At 39.9% G+C, this 21,470-nt stretch overlaps 2 protein-coding genes across 4 annotated transcripts in view; one reads left to right on the forward strand and one right to left on the reverse strand.

Annotated features, from left to right (window-relative positions):
* The first annotated feature begins 60 nt into the window (after positions 1 to 60).
* Positions 61 to 6,401, forward strand: LOC138964072 (tRNA-dihydrouridine(20a/20b) synthase [NAD(P)+]-like). 2 transcript variants are annotated; one of them, XM_070335960.1, is made up of 8 exons: positions 61 to 332; positions 1,567 to 1,688; positions 2,080 to 2,155; positions 3,838 to 3,879; positions 4,286 to 4,426; positions 4,656 to 4,864; positions 5,149 to 5,234; positions 5,584 to 6,401. In XM_070335960.1, exons 1-8 carry the CDS (start codon positions 235 to 237, stop codon positions 5,743 to 5,745), a joined length of 936 nt encoding a protein of 311 aa, XP_070192061.1. In that variant the 5' UTR covers positions 61 to 234; the 3' UTR covers positions 5,746 to 6,401. The 2 variants fall into 2 exon arrangements, with proteins under 2 accessions (XP_070192061.1, XP_070192063.1); XM_070335962.1 differs by lacking the exon at positions 3,838 to 3,879.
* A 157-nt stretch (positions 6,402 to 6,558) lies between these two features.
* The window catches only part of LOC138964071 (dynamin-1-like protein), a 40,357-nt gene continuing 25,445 nt past the window's right edge, over positions 6,559 to 21,470 (reverse strand). Inside the window, exons 10-16 of one of the 2 annotated variants that reach the window (XM_070335958.1) lie at positions 18,676 to 18,828; positions 18,132 to 18,224; positions 16,148 to 16,318; positions 15,220 to 15,414; positions 14,766 to 14,823; positions 14,209 to 14,420; positions 6,559 to 12,735 (exon numbers count right to left, since the gene is read on the reverse strand). In XM_070335958.1, the coding sequence (XP_070192059.1) occupies positions 12,679 to 12,735; positions 14,209 to 14,420; positions 14,766 to 14,823; positions 15,220 to 15,414; positions 16,148 to 16,318; positions 18,132 to 18,224; positions 18,676 to 18,828 (939 nt within the window). In that variant the 3' untranslated portion in view covers positions 6,559 to 12,678. The remainder of the gene's footprint in view (positions 12,736 to 14,208; positions 14,421 to 14,765; positions 14,824 to 15,219; positions 15,415 to 16,147; positions 16,319 to 18,131; positions 18,225 to 18,675; positions 18,829 to 21,470) is intronic. The other variant, XM_070335959.1, reaches the window with a different exon arrangement.

The raw sequence follows: 21,470 nt of genomic DNA on the forward strand, positions 1-21,470 counted from the left end.
GAGGTTTCGGGAAATCCCGATTATTCCAACTCTGCCCCGGATTCTTACTTTGCGCCCAACACCATCATGGCGCACAGAGCCGAAGGAAAAGTAGCTTCCACACCACACAGTGTCATACTTGATATCTTGATATCTTGATTCATACTTTTTGTGGCAGTCCAGAATTATACACTGTTTTCTACAAAGAAGACATTTTATTGCTAGCAGACAATCATTCCACAAACTGGGGATCAAATGGCCACAGGATCAACATTCCAATGGACAAAACCCATGGAACTTTTCAGTTCTGGGAAGCCGGTGAAAATATGTGCCCCAATGGTTAGGTATTCCAAGTAAGTAGACTAAATAGTATCAGTAAACACAGACACATACACACGCACATGTGCGCAAGCACTGAGAGTGAGAAAAAAAACCCAGATCTTTTTGACAACAATCTCTTTTTTTTGGTAATGTTTATTCAATACGGCATTGTCAGGCAATACATAAAATGTTACTTACACAGCGCAGTGTGTACTATTAGCAATGACACGTGAAATTTTGATATTAATGGTTGAATGACAAGAAACACACCATTTTAAAGAGATCAAAATTCTGAGCAATTTGTTTTTTTTAAATCGGTGCAGTAGTTCTCGAGATATGGTCATTTTAGTTGAGAAATGTTGTGCGTCATTTGAGGACAAAGCTAGTAGCTAAATACATGGGACATAGACTGATAGCTGTGGCAATAACATGAAATTTTGAAATTAATGGTTGAATGACAAGAAACACACCATTTTAAAGAGATCAAAATTCTGAGCACATAGCAATTTGTTTTATTTAAATCGGTGCAGTAGTTCGCGAGATATGAACATTTTAGTTCGAAATCACTTTGCTTTGAGCGAGCCGAGATCGCAACCTCTTCAGGCTTTTGATCGGCCGAGTTTCGCATTTTTCGGGTCCAGTTTTGCGCAGCATAATCGTTGGGAATAAGTCATTTCTCGCTCGATTCTTTTGATTTTTGGCTTAAATGAAACAGAAGTTAATGTTTTATAAACTGCATTTGAACCGTGCATGCCGATGGAAGTTTTCAGACCAAATTTTAGTGAAACTCACACGAGTAATATTCACCGTCATGCTGACGGAGATGTAGCTTCCGGTGGGTCGCGGTTTTCTGTATGGGAATGATGTAAAGCTTTCTCTGATTGGTTGCAAAATATCACAGCCCTCCAATGAAAATTACGGTACTCCCAGCTGTTTGAAATGAACTGGTCGTCTGCAAAGAGTGACGCGAAAATGGCCGCGAGAGGCAGTGAAGACGAACACGCACTTTCACACTCAAAATATTCCAAAACACATCTTGTATTAATTTCATACAGTAAACTTTGTTTTTGAATCATTTCTTTATTCATTCCTTTTTCATTTGATACATAATTTGTGACTCACAAACATCAATTATGCCAATTTTTTTTCACTCAAAGTGAAAAAAAGTGCCTTTTCACTGTGTCCTCAGTTGACGCTGGGCGATGTGGCAATGCTAGTACTATACCTCATCAAGTTGATACATAATAATGTTTGATTTGTTTGCAGACTACCTTTCAGGATGTTGGTGCGCAAATATGACTGTGATCTAGCGTACACCCCAATGATCATTTCTGATTCCTTTGTCAAATCTCTGAGGGCTCGTGACAGTGACTTCACAACCTGTGCAGGTACAGTGTTTTGATCTTTGAACAGAAGCTTGGTGTGTTAGTGTATGTAATATGACAAACTAACTACGTACAGTACTTAAAACTGGAAGGATACGAATTAACAAGTTTCTATCCTGTACTTGGAGTTGTATTATTATACAAGTTATAGTTATAAATACGTACATCATTACAATACATGTATGTATTCTGTTCAGAGGTTTATTTAATAAAAGTCCACAGGCCGTAGTGCACATTGTATACACTGTTTGCATCTATAGGCGAACAGAGACACACAGGCAGACAACCAAACCAAAAGGCGCATGAGAATGCACACACACCTGCACTCACATGCCTGTATATGAACGCATGAAAATGAAAGAAAAACTTGGCACATTTTGTATTTCACTTTCAGAGGACAGACCCCTTATTGTGCAGTTTGCAGCAAGCTGTGCTGATGACTTTGCTGATGCTGCAGAAATTGTTGCTCCGTGAGATTTTTAATGCTTCATTTTAACATAATAATAATAATAACGATTACTTATATAGCGCGTAAACCTCGTGGTGACAAGTCCGGAGCGCTTTACACTTACATAATCATAATACAAACAAGGAAAGAGAACTAAATCGGAATAAATTCAAACATAGTCACACGCACACACGCACGCGCGCGTGCACACACACACACACAATCTTTCTTTCGTCATTGTCAATGTTCAGGTAACCCGCAATGTCATTCCATGTACGCATACGTTGTACTAGTACAACACACACAGGCACATACACATCTTCACGAACGCCACACTTTAGTAGATAATACACGTGGCAGCGCCAATGACTCGCCGATCATGGGATCTCCTTCAGAGGTCTAACTTAAACATGTGTGTTTTGAGGGCTGTTCTAAAGGCAGATGGTGACTGGGAATCCCTAATGCTCCGGGGGATTTTCTCCCAGACAAGAGGTCCCTGGTACTTGAAGGATCTCTCAAATCCGTGCATGAAAAACAGTGATTTCTTTGTATATTAATATATAACTAGATGAATACCCGCTTCGCCGGGAAGAAGTAGGGCCGAATACCCGGCTTTGCTGGGTGAGTGGCGCACTGTACGCCGGCTATCCGGCTTTGCCGGGTGAGTGGCGCACGCGATTGACGCCACACGAAGGAAGGGAGATAAACGCGCAAAACACTGGATAAGATAAGGAGCGTTGTGGACAGTGACCTTCTAAAAATAGTAACGGGAATATGGATTGACGCGTTGTGGACAGTGACCTTCTAAAAATAGTAACGGGAATATGGATTGACGCCACACGAAGGAAGGGAGATAAACGCAAAACACTGGAGAAGATAAGGAAGAGTTACTGGGAATGGATCTGGGAAGATGAACAGAAAAACCAAAATCGGTTCAGCGCTGTGCGCTGAGAGCACGTGTTGAAAATTCTCATCGACCAGGTTGTGTCCGGGGTCTACGTGAATATGCCCACCAAATTTGAAGCAGATCCATCGAGAACTTTGGCCGTGCATCGCGAACACACACACACACACACAGACAGACGGACTGACACAAGTCGTATATAATATCATATCAACTGAACTGTTATTCCTTAGGCCAAAACAAAAAAGGTCTGTTTACGGTAACATAGGCCAACAAAATAGGGTCGGTAGGTCGGGAATTTTTTTTTCTTTATTTTTTTTTCTTCCAAAAAACCATATTTTTACGTTATTTTATTTTTATTTTTTTCCCCAAATGCCAAAAAAAGTCTATGGTCGCGCGAAAAAAATAGGGTCGGTCGGGTTACCGTAAACAGACTATTTTTTGTTGTTGGCCTTAACGATTGTACTAAGTTCTTGTTTTGGATTAACTGTTTTAAAAAATATTGAAACAATGAAAGTACCATAGTTGACATTTTTTGTACAAATCATATCTTCTAAAAGTTTGAGACACTTAGGAGGTACATTATATTTATAATTTATATGTAACTTTATTTTTATTCTGATATAAATACTACATTACTACAATTGTCTGTCTGTGCCAATCAAATGTGTAATTTGAGGGCTCTGTACTAATTAGTTAGAAATGAGTGGAAAGTGTAATATTCTCATACATGTATTTGTGTTGCCATACATATTATAATGTAGAATCTAAAAAGTAAAAAATATGAATTCATTCTGCAGATTTTCCGATGGCGTTGATCTGAACTGTGGCTGCCCTCAGAGGTATAAAAGCGAATGCATTAAGTCACCAATGACTGTTTATTATAATTTAAAAAATAAGTGAAAAAATTAAAAGCAGAAGAGGGAGAGGAAGGAGCTTGTATTAAAAGGAAGAGCTAAGGCGAGACAAAAGTTTGTACTATTAACCACTTACTGTTGATCTGTGCATGTAGTCTTATCTGTGAAAGAAGTAAAGAATAATACCCATGGTTTATGGGAGTATATGTACTGTACTTGTAATATGTTCGATTAATAATAATGTCTGCCTTTCTGTACTTAGCAACTAAATTAAAAAGGCATTTTTGTCAATTCTACTGGTGCTTCAGTGCTTTGCATACATATTTGCAGTTACATGTTTGTAGTTTACGAATACATTTGACAAAACAGAGGTTCAAATGTGATCTCGCAGGTGGGCCATGACAGAAGGTTATGGTGCGTGCTTGTTGGGAAAGCCAGAACTACTTTATGACATGGTGCGTCAGGCAAGAGATCGTGTTGGTGACCCAGACTTTACTGTCTCCATCAAGATCAGAATACACGATGATATAAGGTTGGTTTGTGCACATTTTTGTGTTTTACTAATGCTTGAAAGTATTCCATTCAGGTTTTTTTTACGTGGATAAATCACGTCCTTCAAGTGGAAACTTTGTGTTAATTGTTGCTTAGTTTTTTTTTTACCTTATTCTCTGTGTGTAGAAAGACAGTATAGTTTTATGAGAGCACTCGGAGAGGTGCAACTGTATGACCAAGTTTTTCTGTTTTACCTCGCTGCTTTGCAGGAAGACAGTGGAGCTTTGCCAAAGAGCTGAGAAATGCGGCGCGGCCTGGATCTCTGTTCACGGCCGCACCAAAGATCAGCGATGCCAGCCGGTCAACTGTGAAGCTATACGCACCATCAAGGACAGTGTCAGCGTTCCTGTCATTGCCAACGGTGACATTAAAAGTTTGGCTGACGTTGACAACATCACTGAAAAGACTGGTGTTGATGGTAGGTGAAAATAAAATATAGAACCCTCCTGCTTAGTTTGTTTCTGTTGCGTGTGTTGCTTTTCTCAGTAGTGGTGGAAGATATATGACAAGACTTTTTTTGGTATTAAGAAGAATTGGAGTGTACTGCTCAGGTCTTATTTTTGTGCTCACGAGGAAAGTATAGAAACAAAATGTATATGAGTGCTGGAAATTTACTGACCTCTTACCCCCACCCCCCCTCCTTCCTGTCAGAGAGTGGTAGCTCTTGTTTGTTTAGAATTGTACAGAATTTTTTTCTTTCAGGTGTGATGTCTGCTCGAGGTATATTGGCAAATCCAGCCATGTATGCAGGTTTCGATGAAACTCCGGTGCAGTGTGTCAAAGACTGGGTTGGTTGTGTTTCCTATAAACTGTGTGTGTGTGTGTGTGTGTTTGTGAGTGTGTGTGTGTGTGTGTGTGTGCGTGTGTGCCTCTGTGTGTGTGTGTGTGGTAGCATTAATTAGTATTTACATAGAATTATTCTGTAATCGAGAACCGGAGTGGCATAGTGGTTAGAGTTTGTGCCTCTCAGATGGCGTACAATGTACCGGATTTGACCTCCACATATTTGTATACAAATTTGCCTGTTTTTCTAAATTCAAAACTAATAGGCATCTGTGGAGTTACCAGATATTGTGCTTTAAATTTTTGATGTATTACTGTTTGTTGATAAAAATCATTTTTTGGGTCAATTTTCAGCTGGATATTTCTCTGTCACTGGGCACCTCTTTTCAGTGCTTTCATCATCACCTCATCTATATGATGGACAAGCTGATGAGTCGAGCTGAACGAAGAGTCTTCAACAGTCTGGCCAGCACTTCCGCTGTCATAGACTTCATCAGGGAAAACTACTCATTGTGACGTCTGTGCCGTTAGTGACTTTCGATATCGATAGGGAACACATATTTTTATTAACACAGAGATGTCGATGGGCTATGAAACTTTACATGTTAATCTGACTCTAAAACTGCAGGTCATACAGAATGAATCGTTTAATTACATTTTGAAGCATGAAGCAATTATTGCATCAGATTTCGGCACCAGATGTTTATTGTCTGATCAAAAAAATGATAATTTTTGGGTTGTTTTGTTGTTTTACTTCTGGGGGACATTTTGCTCCTGACAGGGAATTCCAAATGAAATTTAAAGCCACACTGTGGTTTTTAAGTCTATTACTATATTCAAGGGAAAAGCTTCTCAGATCTGCTTATTTTATGTTAGATTTGACATGAAAATACTGTCTCACAAGGTGGTTTGTTTGAGGCGGCATTTGCAGTAAATTCTGTGTACCATTTTACACAATATTATTTGGGCGTGCATCTCAGGTGGTGCACTCATGCATTTGCGTGTTGAGTGATTGTTTTTAAGCTGTTCCAAGTGCGTGCGTGTGTATGCACATGTATGTGTGTGTGTGTGTGGTGTGTATGCATTCATGTGTGTGTGTGCAAGAGTTTTCGGGCATAAATATTTTTAGGATGAGTTATATGCAAATTGTGATTAAATTTACTGTCAATGCATGCGTTTAAATAAGTGTGTTTTGTTCAATTTGATATCAAAGCTCCAGAGTAAGTGTTTTCTGTGAAGAGCAAACAGAGAGGCTTGATTTAAACAACTAGTATTTTATGTGCAGTGTTACAACACTTAACTGTCAAAACAAAATTAATCGAACAAACATTTTAGAATCAGCTCATTTATTACATTTTATTCCAAGTACAAGTCATTTAATTACATCTGAATTGCTGAAGAGAAATCATCACCATAATTGCATTCAATGCATGAACAGTGGAAATGTTGCTTCACCTACCTGATAGACAACACTTACTTTACAACACACAAAAACATACTTAAGTTACAAACACACTAGAAAAATGTACAGCTATATATATAAACCCAGAAATAATAAGGGGTACATGTAACATTCATATTAACAATCTACAGAAGACATCTGCTCTTTATTGCAAAAAAGAAGAAGCTGGTGATGTGAAGAGTGGTGCACGCAGAGCAAGTAGCATCACAGACCAGTACAGTTATATGGTTAGGCAGCAGGCAAGTTTTCACAGGGTCAGATAAAACACAAATTTTTGTATCAGAACTTTCAAACATGCATACATTTCCACAAATCTACAGAGGGGAAATTGTTACCGACATTCTGTGTTTTTTCTTTGCTGGTTATTGTGAGCTTAAAAAGGACGGGGAAAAAACAACAACAATACAGCAGTCCCTCTCATGAACGGACACCCTTGGGCCATAGCAAAAGTGTCCGTACATTGCAGGTGTCCGGTCACGGGAGGGGTGACCACACCACCCCTCCACCATACACTCACACAGAGACACACAAACAACAGGATCGAGTCAATGCTAATCACTTCTTGTGGCTACTAAACAATAACAACAAACTCCTAATACTTCTTTAAACGTTCTGTAAAAATGATTTGTATGAAAAGTGTTGAAAAGAAGAGATCAAATAAATCCTCAAGGCAGTGAACACACTCACCATGCACTGACATACGAAAGCAGCCACACAAACACAGCACAGAGGAGCGTGTGCAGATGCTTTGCAAGAACAAGCTTGAAAACCAGTTTGAATAAATAGCAGCAGATAGAGCTGCATGTCATAATCATGTAATTTATTTTCTTCTTGTCTGGCTTTATTGACTGCATGCCGATCATGTGGCATGGCAGTGACTTTTTTTTCACTCTTCAGTCGGAAATACACTGTACATAACACAGCTCCCACTCTCCCTCACTAATGCCTAGCCCAAGCCGTGACAACTGATGCTTGGAAATTGTGTGGAAGAGTACACCTCTCTATTTCTCTCCAATGCTCTTCCTGCTGACATGTAGTGACACCAGACACCCCACAGAGTTTAGCCAGCTACCCCTCCACCCCCCCTCCCCTCTCTCACTCCCTCCAGCCATGTACTGTTTGGGGCTGTGGCCAGAGAGGCCAGCTGCACTGTTCACTCAGAGCAAAACCAGTTGACTGTGTCCTAACTTTTGACAAAGCAAGACAACTGAAGGGTTCACAGATTAGGCAACCGATTCACTGGTCAAGGCTGAGGGGAAACAAGAGTATCTTGTCAATGAAAGAGGTTAGATACAGACACACGATGCTGAGAACTGTGGCCGGTTTTTCACTCTCTTTCGCTCAGGACCTTCATCGACTGTGGTTTCTGTTGATTACGTCCAACAGACAAGAATAAAGAGCACAGTGCAGTTTCATGTTGGCATCTTCGCATACATGTACTCCACTCCTGACCAAAACTACCCCCCCTTCTGATGGGTACACGTGCACTCAAGTTATCAGTGACTGTCATCACGCCATTGCGGCTGTGATCTTTGTACCAAGAGCCGGACTGCTCTGTTATCGATTTTGTTGTGAAAATTTGACGATGGTCTGTCCGTACATTGGAGGTATGACCTGCTGTTGGGACCGAAAATGAGTGTCCGCGTCCACGTTTTGCAGGTGTCCGTTTAAGGGGGGGGCAAATATAGAAGGAAAACACTCCGTGCCGAGCAAATGTGTCCGTACATGTCAGGTGTCCGCTCACGCCGGGGGCCGTACATTGCAGGGACTGCTGTACAACCAAATGGCTATGATGAAAAACACGCATGCATAACTTCTCAGGGTTTGGGTTATTTTACAGGAACGACACGAACATGCACACTATATGAAACATGACGGGAGGGAATAAACACACGCCAAAATGGAAGTACGATAAAATGCCCTTGATGATCCATAGAAGATTTGTGATCTCTCCTATTTAAAACATGACTTTGATTTAACAATCATGAATAACTAAAGAAGAGAGCTTTTGTCTTCCTCACTTCACTGCAAGGCAATACTTAAAATAAATTTTCCTTGCCTCAAAATCATAGTTCCAAATAGTTTGTTTGTTTGTTTGTTTATTTGTTGCTTAACGTCCAGCCGACTACGCAGAGCCATATCAGGACGAGGAAGGGGGGGATGAAGGGGGCCACTTGTCAAGCGATTCCTGTTTACAAATGCACTAACCCATTACTTGTGTCCCAGCAGGCTTTAGTAAAACTAAATTAATACCTACTGGAAGATTACCAGTTTCCAGTATGTTAAAATAGGCTTAACCTATCTACTGCTGGACTTACATCAGAACACTAACAGATTAAACTATACATGAATCGCGAGACAAGCGGCAAGAGAAGAGATTTTTGGAAAAAATACAGGTGAATGAGCAAGAAGGCAGAAAAAAGAAAAGAATTCATGAAGAAAAAGAGAGCATGACAGGAAAGAGGAACCAAAAATCTACCTAACAGCAAACTAGAAAGCTCCTGCGGTTCCAAAAACAGGAGGGGCCTTTAATTTCATAACCGCAGTGCCCCACTGCGGGAGTTCCAAATAGATCGGGAAGCCAGGCAAAATATGCATAATTTAATCAGACATCACTGACTTCGACACACTTTTATTCATAGCCTGAGAGAAGACATTCTTGAAGGTATGCCACAGTCATACAACTCGGTCAGATTCTGGTGAAAAATACTCCCCACAAGACTGATTTCTGAGCTTCATTTGGTTAACACAAAAAACACATCAAGACCACTGTGATAAAATGACCCAGCAGTCACTTTCACAACATGTACAAGCACTACAACAAACGCGAGTCAAAATCCATTGTTTGAACATCGATGGAAGTGTTTTCACAAAGCCTGTGCAGTGTACACTACTACTACACGGGAGACAAAAAGAATGCAGTCATTTCAGGAACACCTGTAGTACACCAACCGTATCAACATTTCACAATACAGACACTGGGATTTCTGATGTAATTAAGTCTCACTTGGCAGTGATTTAGCGTTCAACATCAAACACATGGGAGTAGAACACAGATTTTGCCTAAGATGGTCCATGTTGAAAACAATTCCTTGCATCTGTATTACATTGTACTCGGCTGGTAATAACATTATATGCACCATTAGTGAGAAAACTTTGGACATGTACAGACAGCAACTGGGACTGAAAATCGGAAGAATATTTTGAAGAAGCTGAATAAGCTCCAAACTAGTCTGACTTTTCCTTTTAACCAAAATAAAAGAGACAGAAAATTGGAAGGAGATTAAATAGAAGCTAGAAATAACATACTCTCATTTTGCAATCAAACCAGAACAACCAAACACTCATTCAGCCAGGTTTGAACAGAAACTAAAAAGGGACACACAAAAGATTTTCACACAACCTTTCCTTAACTTCTATGAGAAATCAATGAGCTATAATTCAAAGAAGTGAAAAGCTTCAGGCCACTGGAACAAAAACCACTTGTGAGACTGGTCACCAGCTCCATGTAAGTAGTTTCACATCGAACAATTGCTTGTCAACCGATTCACTGTATCTACCACGCACAACAAAACTATTTCCACCTCAATCACAAAAATGAATTAGAGATAATTTGGCACAAAATGATACTAATTCTATGCATTACTTCCCCTTTCACAAAAGCAAGGTACACAAGTTATTCTCCACTGGAATTGACATTGGAAGTGTGCTGATGTTTTCAGAAACTCACAAATGCAAGGATATTAATGTATTCACACTAAGAATTAACTTTGCAACACATCCATCAAAATAGATCATGTTCTGATATAACTCTGTCAGGGTTTTTATGCCCTATGGAAGAGTTGTATTCCTTGATGGTGAGGTGAGATGTAAACATGCTGATAGCATCACAGTGAACAATGAGCTCCAATGAACAATAGATCCCTGCGCCTTGAGTCCGAGTCTGGAGATACGCGCGTGATATAAGACTTCATATAACATAACATGTGCATCTTTTTGAAAGAACAAGTCATCAATTGACAACATCCGCTTGATGACAGAGTTATTTCTGAAAAATGGTCTACTGTGACACTGTTGGGGTCTACTGGATTCAGGTCTACTGAATAATAGAATGACTAGTGCCGAATGGTGGCAACACAAAACAAGTTAATGATGAGCTACAAGTCATTCCCACTACACTACACTCAACAAAAACAAAACACAAAACCATCCAAATGCAAAAACATATCGTATTAAAGTCCACAGTCAAAACCCACTTTCATAAGCGCACCAGAAAAATCACAGCAATACATAACCAAGTCCATGCCATTTACAATACATATCTTCCAAGGTCAGCGCTCGTCTCTCTTTCAAACAGTGTTCTCAGTTCACAGCACTTATGCCATCACACACAAGGATTACACTGCTACAAAAATGGTACTAAACTAGACAGGGGGCTAGGGCTGGGAATACATGGACGTTGCACATTTCATTCCATCTGCAGTAATGAACAAAATCAAACAGGGTGAAAAAGAGAGAGCAGGCAAGGATGAGAAAAAAAGGAACAAAAGTACTGGTACATGACCTTTCTTATGCTATACAGATGGAATCTGGCAAATGCCATTGTGAACATGTGATAAGTTATGCATAAAGTTAATGAGAAACATCAAATGATTGAAAAACATACAATTCTCATCCTATAATCTAAATACACACAATTCACAGCAAATAGTCACTGAACACAATGTACAAAGATGGAATGAGATGCCTACAACTATATTTACAGTATAGTACCAAAATGTGTGAAAGGGGTGACACATTTTCTAACTGCTGCAGACTAAAATTTATATGTTAACTCTCTTTTTCAGGTCCAAATACTAGCTTTGCAATTACTGGTAAAGGTGTGAGTACTCCATTAAATGGAATGAAGACATTCTGTTTTCATATTCTTATGCAAACTGCTCCATTACCTTAACTGGCTTTCTTCTGTCAGTACAGATCCAACACTTGCATTTACCTGGAGGCTAAACTAAAAAGTCCAATCCTGCTTTGTCTGATAGTTGTAAAGCAAATAACTTTTTTAGGCTAGTGTAAATACCTGTTTGATCCATGATTAGGTGGGGAAAACACCTCACTCATATAACAGACATCACATTCAATGTTACATTTTGCATGTAAAATATGTGGAGAGAAAAAAAAATGTCTCTCACATTTTTTCAACATTTATACTTGTTATATTAATGTCTTAGACACATAATTGAATGTAATACTGTGAAAAAACTTTAATAGCCCAATAAACCCCATGCGAGGTTCACCGTCCCACTGAGTGAATCTCAAATGGTTGCTCTTCTTTCAGTATGTGACGTCACTTCCACACAGTGAATTCAGGGCTATGCCAAAATTGGTGAACAGAAGCAGCTATTCAGTAGTCTGTCAAATGAAAACTAAAACACTTTATGATACAGTGACATGTTTTCCAAACTGGCATCTCCTTACAAATACCATTCTTGGCCCTGCCTATAACTGGTCACTCCGTCATGCCAACTGGTCAAATCAAGTGATTGTATTGTTTTAATACAGGAAACCAATCTGTAAAAAGAAATATCAACCAGAATATTTGCTGTTTTCATATTTTCAGGTTTTTACCAATTATTTACACATGTACCAGAAATTTCCGGTATTAACACAATCCCTGCACTAAGTAGTTCCACACCTTTTCTGGTTATATTTTGGGGAAAGTGTGAACAAAAAGGGAAGGCTTAGTGAGTCTAATTCCCTCACTCTAATGCTGCTATGACGTTGTGGGAGAACTAAGAGAGATCCAACAGGCTGCAGTCTCACATGCATTTGATCAGCTCCACCATCTCACTGCATTCTGATGAAGCAGCTTGCTGTATCCATGCTATCCTACAACCTACGTGTCCAACTCCTTTGCCTTGATCAGTGTTTCCATGCATGTTGAAACAACATTTGTAATCTACAGGAACTACTACTGTCTTTGCGTCACATCACCATAAGTGAGTTTCACGAATTTCCCCGATAATCTGGCTTGCTCTCTGTAGAGCCTGAAACACAGAAAAGTGACAAGCACTGACATTATTAAGAAGCTGCCTCAAACTGACACGTGCTTAAATCTCACAGACATGTCAACATTAAAACGTAGGGTAAGTAAAAAACACAACCAGCTGGACAAAATATCCTTAGCATTTATGGTTCCTTTTGGAACAATTTCACTGCATTTTTTTTAATTGAAACTTGAATGTTTTCTACACACACACACACACACACACACACACACACACACACACACACACACACACACACACACACACACACACACACACACACACACACACACACACACACACACACACACACACACTCTCTTTCTCTCTCTCTGTTTTCTTTTTGGTATATATCCGTATTGGTAATGTAGTACTTCATAATATTGTCTGATCAATGTTAACATCTAATTTGTCTCTATTCGCAATTATTTTTGTTTTGATTGTCTTCATTTTTATATTTAGTCAAGTTTTGACTAAATATTTTAACATCGAGGGGGAATCGAAACGAGGGTCGTGGTGTATGTGCGTGCGTGTGTGTGTGTGTGTCTGTGTGTGTGTGTAGAGCGATTCAGACTAAACTACTGGACCGATCTTTATGAAATTTGACATGAGAGTTCCTGGGTATGAAATCCCCGAACGTTTTTTTCATTTTTTTGATAAATGTCTTTGATGACGTCATATCCGGCTTTTCGTGAAAGTTGAGGCGGCACTGTCACGCCCTCATTTTTCAACCAAATTGGTTGAAATTTTGGTCAAGTAATCTTCGACGAAGCCCGGACTTCGGTATTGCATTTCAGCTTGGTGGCTTAAAAATTAATTAATGACTTTGGTCATTAAAAATCTGAAAATTGTAAAAAAAAAATAAAAATTTATAAAACGATCCAAATTTATGTTTATCTTATTCTCCATCATTTGCTGATTCCAAAAACATATAAATATGTTATATTCGGATTAAAAACAAGCTCTGAAAATTAAATATATAAAAATTATTATCAAAATTAAATTGTCCAAATCAATTTAAAAACACTTTCATCTTATTCCTTGTCGGTTCCTGATTCCAAAAACATATAGATATGATATGTTTGGATTAAAAACACGCTCAGAAAGTTAAAACAAAGAGAGGTACAGAAAAGCGTGCTATCCTTCTTAGCGCAACTACTACCCCGCTCTTCTTGTCAATTTCACTGCCTTTGCCATGAGCGGTGGACTGACGATGCTACGAGTATACGGTCTTGCTGAAAAATGACATTGCGTTCAGTTTCATTCTGTGAGTTCGACAGCTACTTGACTAAATATTGTATTTTCGCATTTTTATGTCTTAGTTTTAGCAGTGACAGCATCAGCCTAAAATCTCCACCCCTGAGTAATTAAGATAGTTCGTTCTTTTTTCTTCGGAGTTCCCCACCCCCACCCTCAAAATGCACTATCAGTGTCACCTTATCCACAAAGAGAAAGATGACAAAGGCTACACACCTGCAACATTTCCAAGGCTTCCTTTCTGCGAGCGGCTATGTGTTCGGACTCCTCCAGCAGTGTTTCGATCTCTTCACGCTTGTACAGCTGGCTGACCAGCTCGCTCTGCAGGTTGTCCTTGATGAAGTTCACCAGGAAGTGCATGATGGCCTTGGGCGTCGTGTCCTGGATGTTTTTCCGCACGATCATGAAGTACGACCTGATCAGACGCTCTGCGAACAGAGGGCAGAAGAATGAAGCATGATGGTAATGGGGAAATGCTGCATTAGGTGACAAGAAACAAACCTGGACAAGTGTGTCATACATCACAAAACAAGTACTCAAGCACATACAAAGACAGCATAAATCACTCTGGTAATTATGCAAAATGGAGGAAGTGGTTTGATGAAATCTCTCCATATCTCCTTCCAGGTGAAAACAGATCCTTCTAGTGATTTTATTTGTTTTGGTGTGTTTATTCAAGTCTGAGGCTTTTTCACAAACCTATACATATTCATCTTCCACCAGCAGACAATACGCATATAAAACACAGTCATGCAAGTCAAACTCAAACATACCAATGACTTCACAGTCTCTTGATTCCCGTGATGACAGTTTCATCAGAGGATGCTCTGGCTGCAAAATAAGACGAAACACCCATGTGAACATTTCACCTTCAGAAGGAGAAAACAGATATACAATAAAAATTACTGGAAACTACACATACTTTCTGCTTGCTTATCTTGAACATGATCTAGCAAGAGTTGCTCCACTGCAACATGCATATTTGGATATGTTTCTGGACTTAATACAAAACAAACTTTTATACTGAAAGGAGTTACTGCAATGCAGCAGTATACATGAAAATAACATCTCCGGCTATCTCCTGATACAGTCCCACAAAAGTGACATCACACACTGAAAGAAGAATGAAAATGTTGAATTCATTCAGTGTGTTGACGGAACTCCCATTGGACTAAACCGGGAGATTGACGCATCCACATCAAAGCCAAATCTTGTAAGCTCACTCACCACTTCTGGCAAGAGGTTGATTCCGCCACCGCCTTTTCTGGAGCGAGCAGGGGAAGGGACAGTACTGTTGGCTCCACTGCTGGGCTGGGATGACGTCCCCTGATCCGATAACCTTTCTCCAGTGACATCCAACTTCTGTCCCCGAATCAGATTGGTCAGCTTCCAAGACGTGCTGCCGTTCATTTCTTGTGCAACCTGAGAATTATGACCGGATGAGGACAAAGAAACAATGTAATGATCAAGCAATGTCGGAACAGAAGCGCTCAGAATACAGGACCACAGAGTAACACAGAGCCGGTCTACTGGCATCATAGACAACAACTCTCACCTCTTGGTTGCCTTGTGTCTTATTTGATCATACAATGTATCCCTTTGTTATTCAATCTTGATCTGTTTGTACCTGATTAAAAAGAATCTTTTCAAAGAAAACACTTTCTTTTCTGTACAGCACACTGTCATCATTTGCATCATTCTCAATAATTATGAAAATCACATGAGAAAAATTTGCTACTAGTCAACTGGCACAACATAAGATTCAAGTGCACTTCAATTTTTATACCCCAGGATTGCCCTTTTCAAAGAATTTCATACAGCCAGTTCCCTAGGTAACAGTGATGTATGCAGAGACCATGATTGAGGTTACATGGGGATGGTTAAACTGGCCTATAAACACCACTACTAGCCCTGTCAAATTCAGCCCAGTGTCTGTAATTTCTTCATATCAGATTACTGGTAAACAGTGTCTTAATCTAACAGTGCTTGTTCATTGCAGACATCTCAACACAGAGCTAGCTTTGCGACAGAACAACACCAAAAAGCAAAAAAAGATTCTGATAAAATATATGAATGAAATAACTAGCAAGTAAATCAAACTGAAAGTATAAAATACACTCCTGCTAAAGTTTCAGTGACACAAGAAACTGGTTACCCTGCCATCTTCCGCCTGTTTGTCCATGAGACTTCTGTGAAGGGAGTGGGCAGTGCGTTGTGAGTCACCGGCGGACATGTCAGCAATGGAGCGGTGAATGGTGTAGGCCTCGGCAAAGTCTGGGTGCTTGGTGTTGATGTAGGCCAGCTCTATGGCCACCAGGTTCTCCACCTGTGTACAGGTAAGGTCCATGAAATCGCTTCAAGACAAGCTAAACAAATAAAAGGATAAAACAAACAGGTAAAAAGACACTGAAAGTTACCTTTTTTTTTTACATCTAAACCATCTTGACTTGTGCATCACCAAAAACTCATCCAGGCTTTTACAAGTGCACAGAGCATCTTTTTACTTGGATATATACCAAAAATCTACACTCAGGTTGCTTTCTGTGCAGCTTTGGAATTTTTCCTCAATCAATTTTGCAAATTTGCACAGGTGTAAGTTGCGTAAGTAATTCAGCAAAACAATTCTCTGCGCTGACAGTAGCCAGGCTTTTGATTTTTGGTGCGTATCCAAGTGGAAGGATGCTCTTATCACATGGATATGCCTGTATTACACTAGTACATTTACAGGGGAAGGCATTATATCATTCAAATCAAACAAAAAGAGGATAACAAGACACTTTTACAGAAGAAAGACATTCAGGTCTTTTCAATGCAAACTGCGCAGTTGAAACGTCCATGTCAGCATTCAGTTTACAAGAGGTCAAATATGATAATGATAAAAAAGAGAATATAAACCCAAAGGCAGAAGTGCACATGACAAAATTAAAATATAAGGCCAAATACAGGGGTGTACCTCAAATATTTAAAAACTTTCTTTCTTTATTTGGTGTTTAACGTCGTTTTCAACCACGAAGGTTATATCGCGACGGGGAAAGGGGGGGGTGATGGGATAGAGCCACTTGTTAATTGTTTCTTGTTCACAAAAGCACTAATCAAAAAATTGCTCCAGGGGCGTGCAACGTAGTACAATATATGACCTTACTGGGAGAATGCAAGTTTCCAGTACAAAGGACTTAACATTTCTTACATACTGCTTGACTAAAATCTTTACAAACATTGACTATATTCTATACAAGAAACACTTAACAAGGGTAAAAGGAGAAACAGAATCCGTTAGTCGCCTCTTACGACATGCTGGGGAGCATCGGGTAAATTCTTCCCCCTAACCCGCGGGGGGTAATTATTTAAAAACACTTTTTTCGCTACCGGCCAAAGGAAACTGAAATAAAACTTCACTGCTGTAATCCAAACACAGATAGACTGCTAATGTTCCAACATTCAGAATCAAAAACCAGATAGACTGCTAATGTTCCAACATTCACAATCAAAAAACAGATAGACTGCTAATGTTCCAACATTCACAATCAAAAACCAGATAGACTGCTAACGTTCCAACATTCTGAACAAAACAGATAGACTGATAACGTTCCAACATTCTGAACAAAACAGATAGACTGATAACGTTCCAACATTCTGAACAAAACAGATAGACTGCTAACGTTCCAACATTCTGAACAAAACAGATAGACTGCTAACGTTCCAACATTCTGAACAAAACAGATAGACTGCTAACGTTCCAACATTCAGAATCAAAAAACAAAAATTGTAAGACATTGCAACTTTTAATTATTGACAAGAAAGATGCAGGCAAGGTATTCTTGAATAGTTACTTAATTATAATTGATCAATGAATAAAATTGATAAAAATGTTATTACCTCGCCGGCATCTTGCAAGCGAGTTTCAACAACGATTTTAAGATAAGTTCATTATTTGTATCATAATTGTTTGTCTGTCTGTCTATTTAAAAAACCACTGGGTCGACGTACTGCAAATGTAACGTTTGTCAATAATTCCAACGTTCCAATAACCTACAATTCTTGTTTTTTTATTCACTGCTGGAGACATTCAGTTTCCTGCATACTCTTTTCTGTATTTCTTGATACTAGTTCACTTAAATACAGATTTTGCCTCAACCTACCATGGCGTTTGTTGGTGGAAGGCGTTTTCTCAGGAGATTGGTTACAACGTCCAGTATCTTTTCATGAAGCTTTGGAAACCTCAGCATTTCTTGCTGAAAAAAGAGTCACAATAATATCATGTGAGAACAAACATCAAAACAAATCAGAGATAATCACAAAGAAGAAGAGAAAGAGTAGAGAAAAGAAAAAGAAAAGGTACAAACTCAACATAACTCTCTTTCCTAACAACAAAACAAGCCCAGCTTCTATGCTACACACTACTAAAACGAAAAAAAAAGAAAAGGAAAAACCAACACGACAGCAACCAAAACACAAACACACTTCCCACCACTACTTAACAATCCCCATCCCACCCACCCACCCACCCTCCTAACACACACACACAGACACACAATTAATCTGATTTCAGTATTCACTGCATCTCACCCAGGACGAGCTACACAACACACACGCTTCAAACTCTAACCTGCCTACAACTCCTCACGGGTTGGCTACACACAGTACAGACAGACAAGACGGACCAACAGACAGACAAACGCCTACCCTGACCTGTGTACCACAGTGTTGAATCATGCGCTGCATTTCTTCGTGCACCAGTTCCACACAGCGCAGACTGGGTTCCTCCAGACGTCGAACTTGTCGCTTCACCAGCAGCTCAAAGGAGATCTCTGGCACAAATAGCGACGGTCTGGGTCCCTGCATATTGTAATATATATCATACAAAGCATTATATTCAGCACACTGAAGTGCAAAACGCACATGCATTCACCATCCTCGAGTCATATGCATGCCACCTTTTCAGTGGTTCAAAAGTGGCACACAACCTAGATTGCATTTCACTGACGTTGCAAAAGAAACAGAGCTACTGTAGTTCAGTGCACAGCAGGTAAAGTGTGTGTGATTGGCATGCCTCTGGTAAGTACAAATTATACAGCTCAGCTTCACCTTGATTTGCTCAAGCTGACTTAAATCATGAACTTACGGCGCACAAAGAAACAGACAACAAAATGTGACTTTAGAGAACAGAGTCAAACTCCCTGTTGAAAGGCTATAGCTGCCTGACATTGCATGCATGCAAACTCAACCAGCACTAATATTCTTTTTGAGAGTGCAAAAGCATAATGCACAGGGGGCTAATTTAGGTTATCGCACAATGCTAATCCAAAATTTTAATAATAAATTTTCATTTAATTAATATACTTACCCAACTCACATATAGCAATTAACTCTAGTTCAGTGCTGGTAACGCTGTACGCGTTCCCCTTGGTAACAAGGGAGACCACCCTAAAAAAGAGTGATCCATCCCATAATATCAGACCGATGTCCGGTCCAACATCCGTATGCGTGCGCATACGCCGCCATTTGTATCATTCGAACGAAGCCCAACTCACTACTTTTTTAGAACCCAATACCACCACAGCGGGGAGGCGGGAGGGTTTAAACGATGTGAGTTGGGTAAGTATATTAATTAAATGAAAATTTATTATTAAAATTTTGGATTAAATTACATATTATTACCCAACTCACATATAGCAGATTGCTACTATAGGTGGCGGGTATATAGCGAAAAATTACGATAATAGAACCTGTCCTGCGACTACCACAACCGGTAACGCGGAACTGCCGTCCTGTAACAAGACGCCTCTGAGGAAGAAGTTAATAAAAACCTCCTCAGACCACCAGTAAGCCGACTCCAGTACTTCAGCCAAAAAGGCCCGACCGGAGGACTGCCAAAGAGGAGGCCCATGCCCTTGCCTCAAACGTTCTAGCTATAGAGAAAGGCAAAACTGCCCTAACATCTCCAGACTGTGAATGTCCACAGGTAAACCTCTGTGTGATCAACATGGAGACTCACTTGGTTAAAGTCCCTTTCGCAATATCCTTACACCTGCTGTGTTAAGCGATATCATAAAAGCTTCTGACTTTCTGACCAATTGCCGAGTCCGTGACAGGTACCTTCTGAGCGTCCTCACCGGACAAATAACCACATCAAGCTCCCCAGGAGCAAGAATCCAGTGTAGCAGTCCATCTAGGTAAGGTTGACTACAAAACGTCATACCTCTACCAGAGTAGATAGACCTTCTTCCCTCCATAACTCAGTGTTTAACGTCGTTTTCAACCGTTCAAGGTTAAACCACGACGGAGATGAAAGATAAGGCAAATGCCCTTTGATTCAATGATCTAACAAGATCCGTGAAAGACAGAAAAATCCTCGAAACTCGAAATGTTAAACTGGCTAAACGTGACTCTAAAGGAACCAAACTCATGCTTCAAGAAAAGAAAGTGCAATTGGAAGCTGGTTGCCCCCATTACCGCTTAAATGCCGAGGTTCAATCACGACCGAGATGAAAGATAAGGAAAGTGACCTTTGATTCACTAATCTAACAAGATCCGTGCGAGTCAGAAAAATCTTCGAACCTCGAAAAGTTTAATTGGCTAAACGCGACTCTAAAGGAGCCCAACTCTCACTTCATGAATTGAGAATGCAATTCGAAGCTGGTTTTCCCTATTTTCCGCTCAAATGCCAGAAAATTACAAAGAAAACCCACAAGTCATAGATCAGACTTTCTTAAAAGAGCTGTCTTTATTCAAAATAGCCAGCAAGCACGCTTACTCCCACTTCTCACAGAAGCTACTAGAGTAAGCTTAGCCGTTTTCCGTGATAAATCGCCAGGCTAGCCTTGAAAAAAGGGTAAAGCCAAGCTGCACCAAGCCGTAACAACGTGACCGAAATCTCATAAAGTCTTAAAAAAAAAAGACATGGAAGACAACACGGAAACCCAAAAAGAAAGGTGGATAGCCACCTGCAATAAACAGAAAGAAGAGGAGTTCTTTCCGTAAGAAAAAAGCACTTTGAACCATGCCAGTCAAAGTGGCAAGTGAACAAAACACAAAAACCCTATAGAGACTCTGAACCAAATCCAGAGTCGAGGCGGAAGCCCCTGAGAATTTCAAGGATACCCCTACAGTAGACATCCGTGTAAATCGAATGTGAGAAAGCAAAGATGCCTTCTTGCCAGCCTTAAGAGGTCTGGGAACCAAGATTGCAAAGACCCGTCTGTGAGACCAAAAGGTCGCCGAACAGATCTAAGAAAGAGCCCTGTGAAAGCGAGGGTATCGAGCCAAAGCTAAAATAGACAACAGCCAGCCTGAAGCTTTTCGTTTGGAAACAAACAAACCGCCAAGGCCTGCCTAACGCTTTCCCTTTTACCATGAGCTTCTCTTAGAAGGAAAAACCCCGCGTGCATAGCAGCGGATCCAAAGAGATAACTTCCAAACGAGAAAGAGATTAAAGTCACGCCAAAAGAACAAAACTTTGAAGGCAGAGGCTTACTCCT

The sequence above is a fragment of the Littorina saxatilis genome, linkage group LG4, assembly GCF_037325665.1.
Source record: "Littorina saxatilis isolate snail1 linkage group LG4, US_GU_Lsax_2.0, whole genome shotgun sequence".
NCBI classification, from domain to species: Eukaryota; Metazoa; Mollusca; class Gastropoda; order Littorinimorpha; family Littorinidae; genus Littorina; species Littorina saxatilis.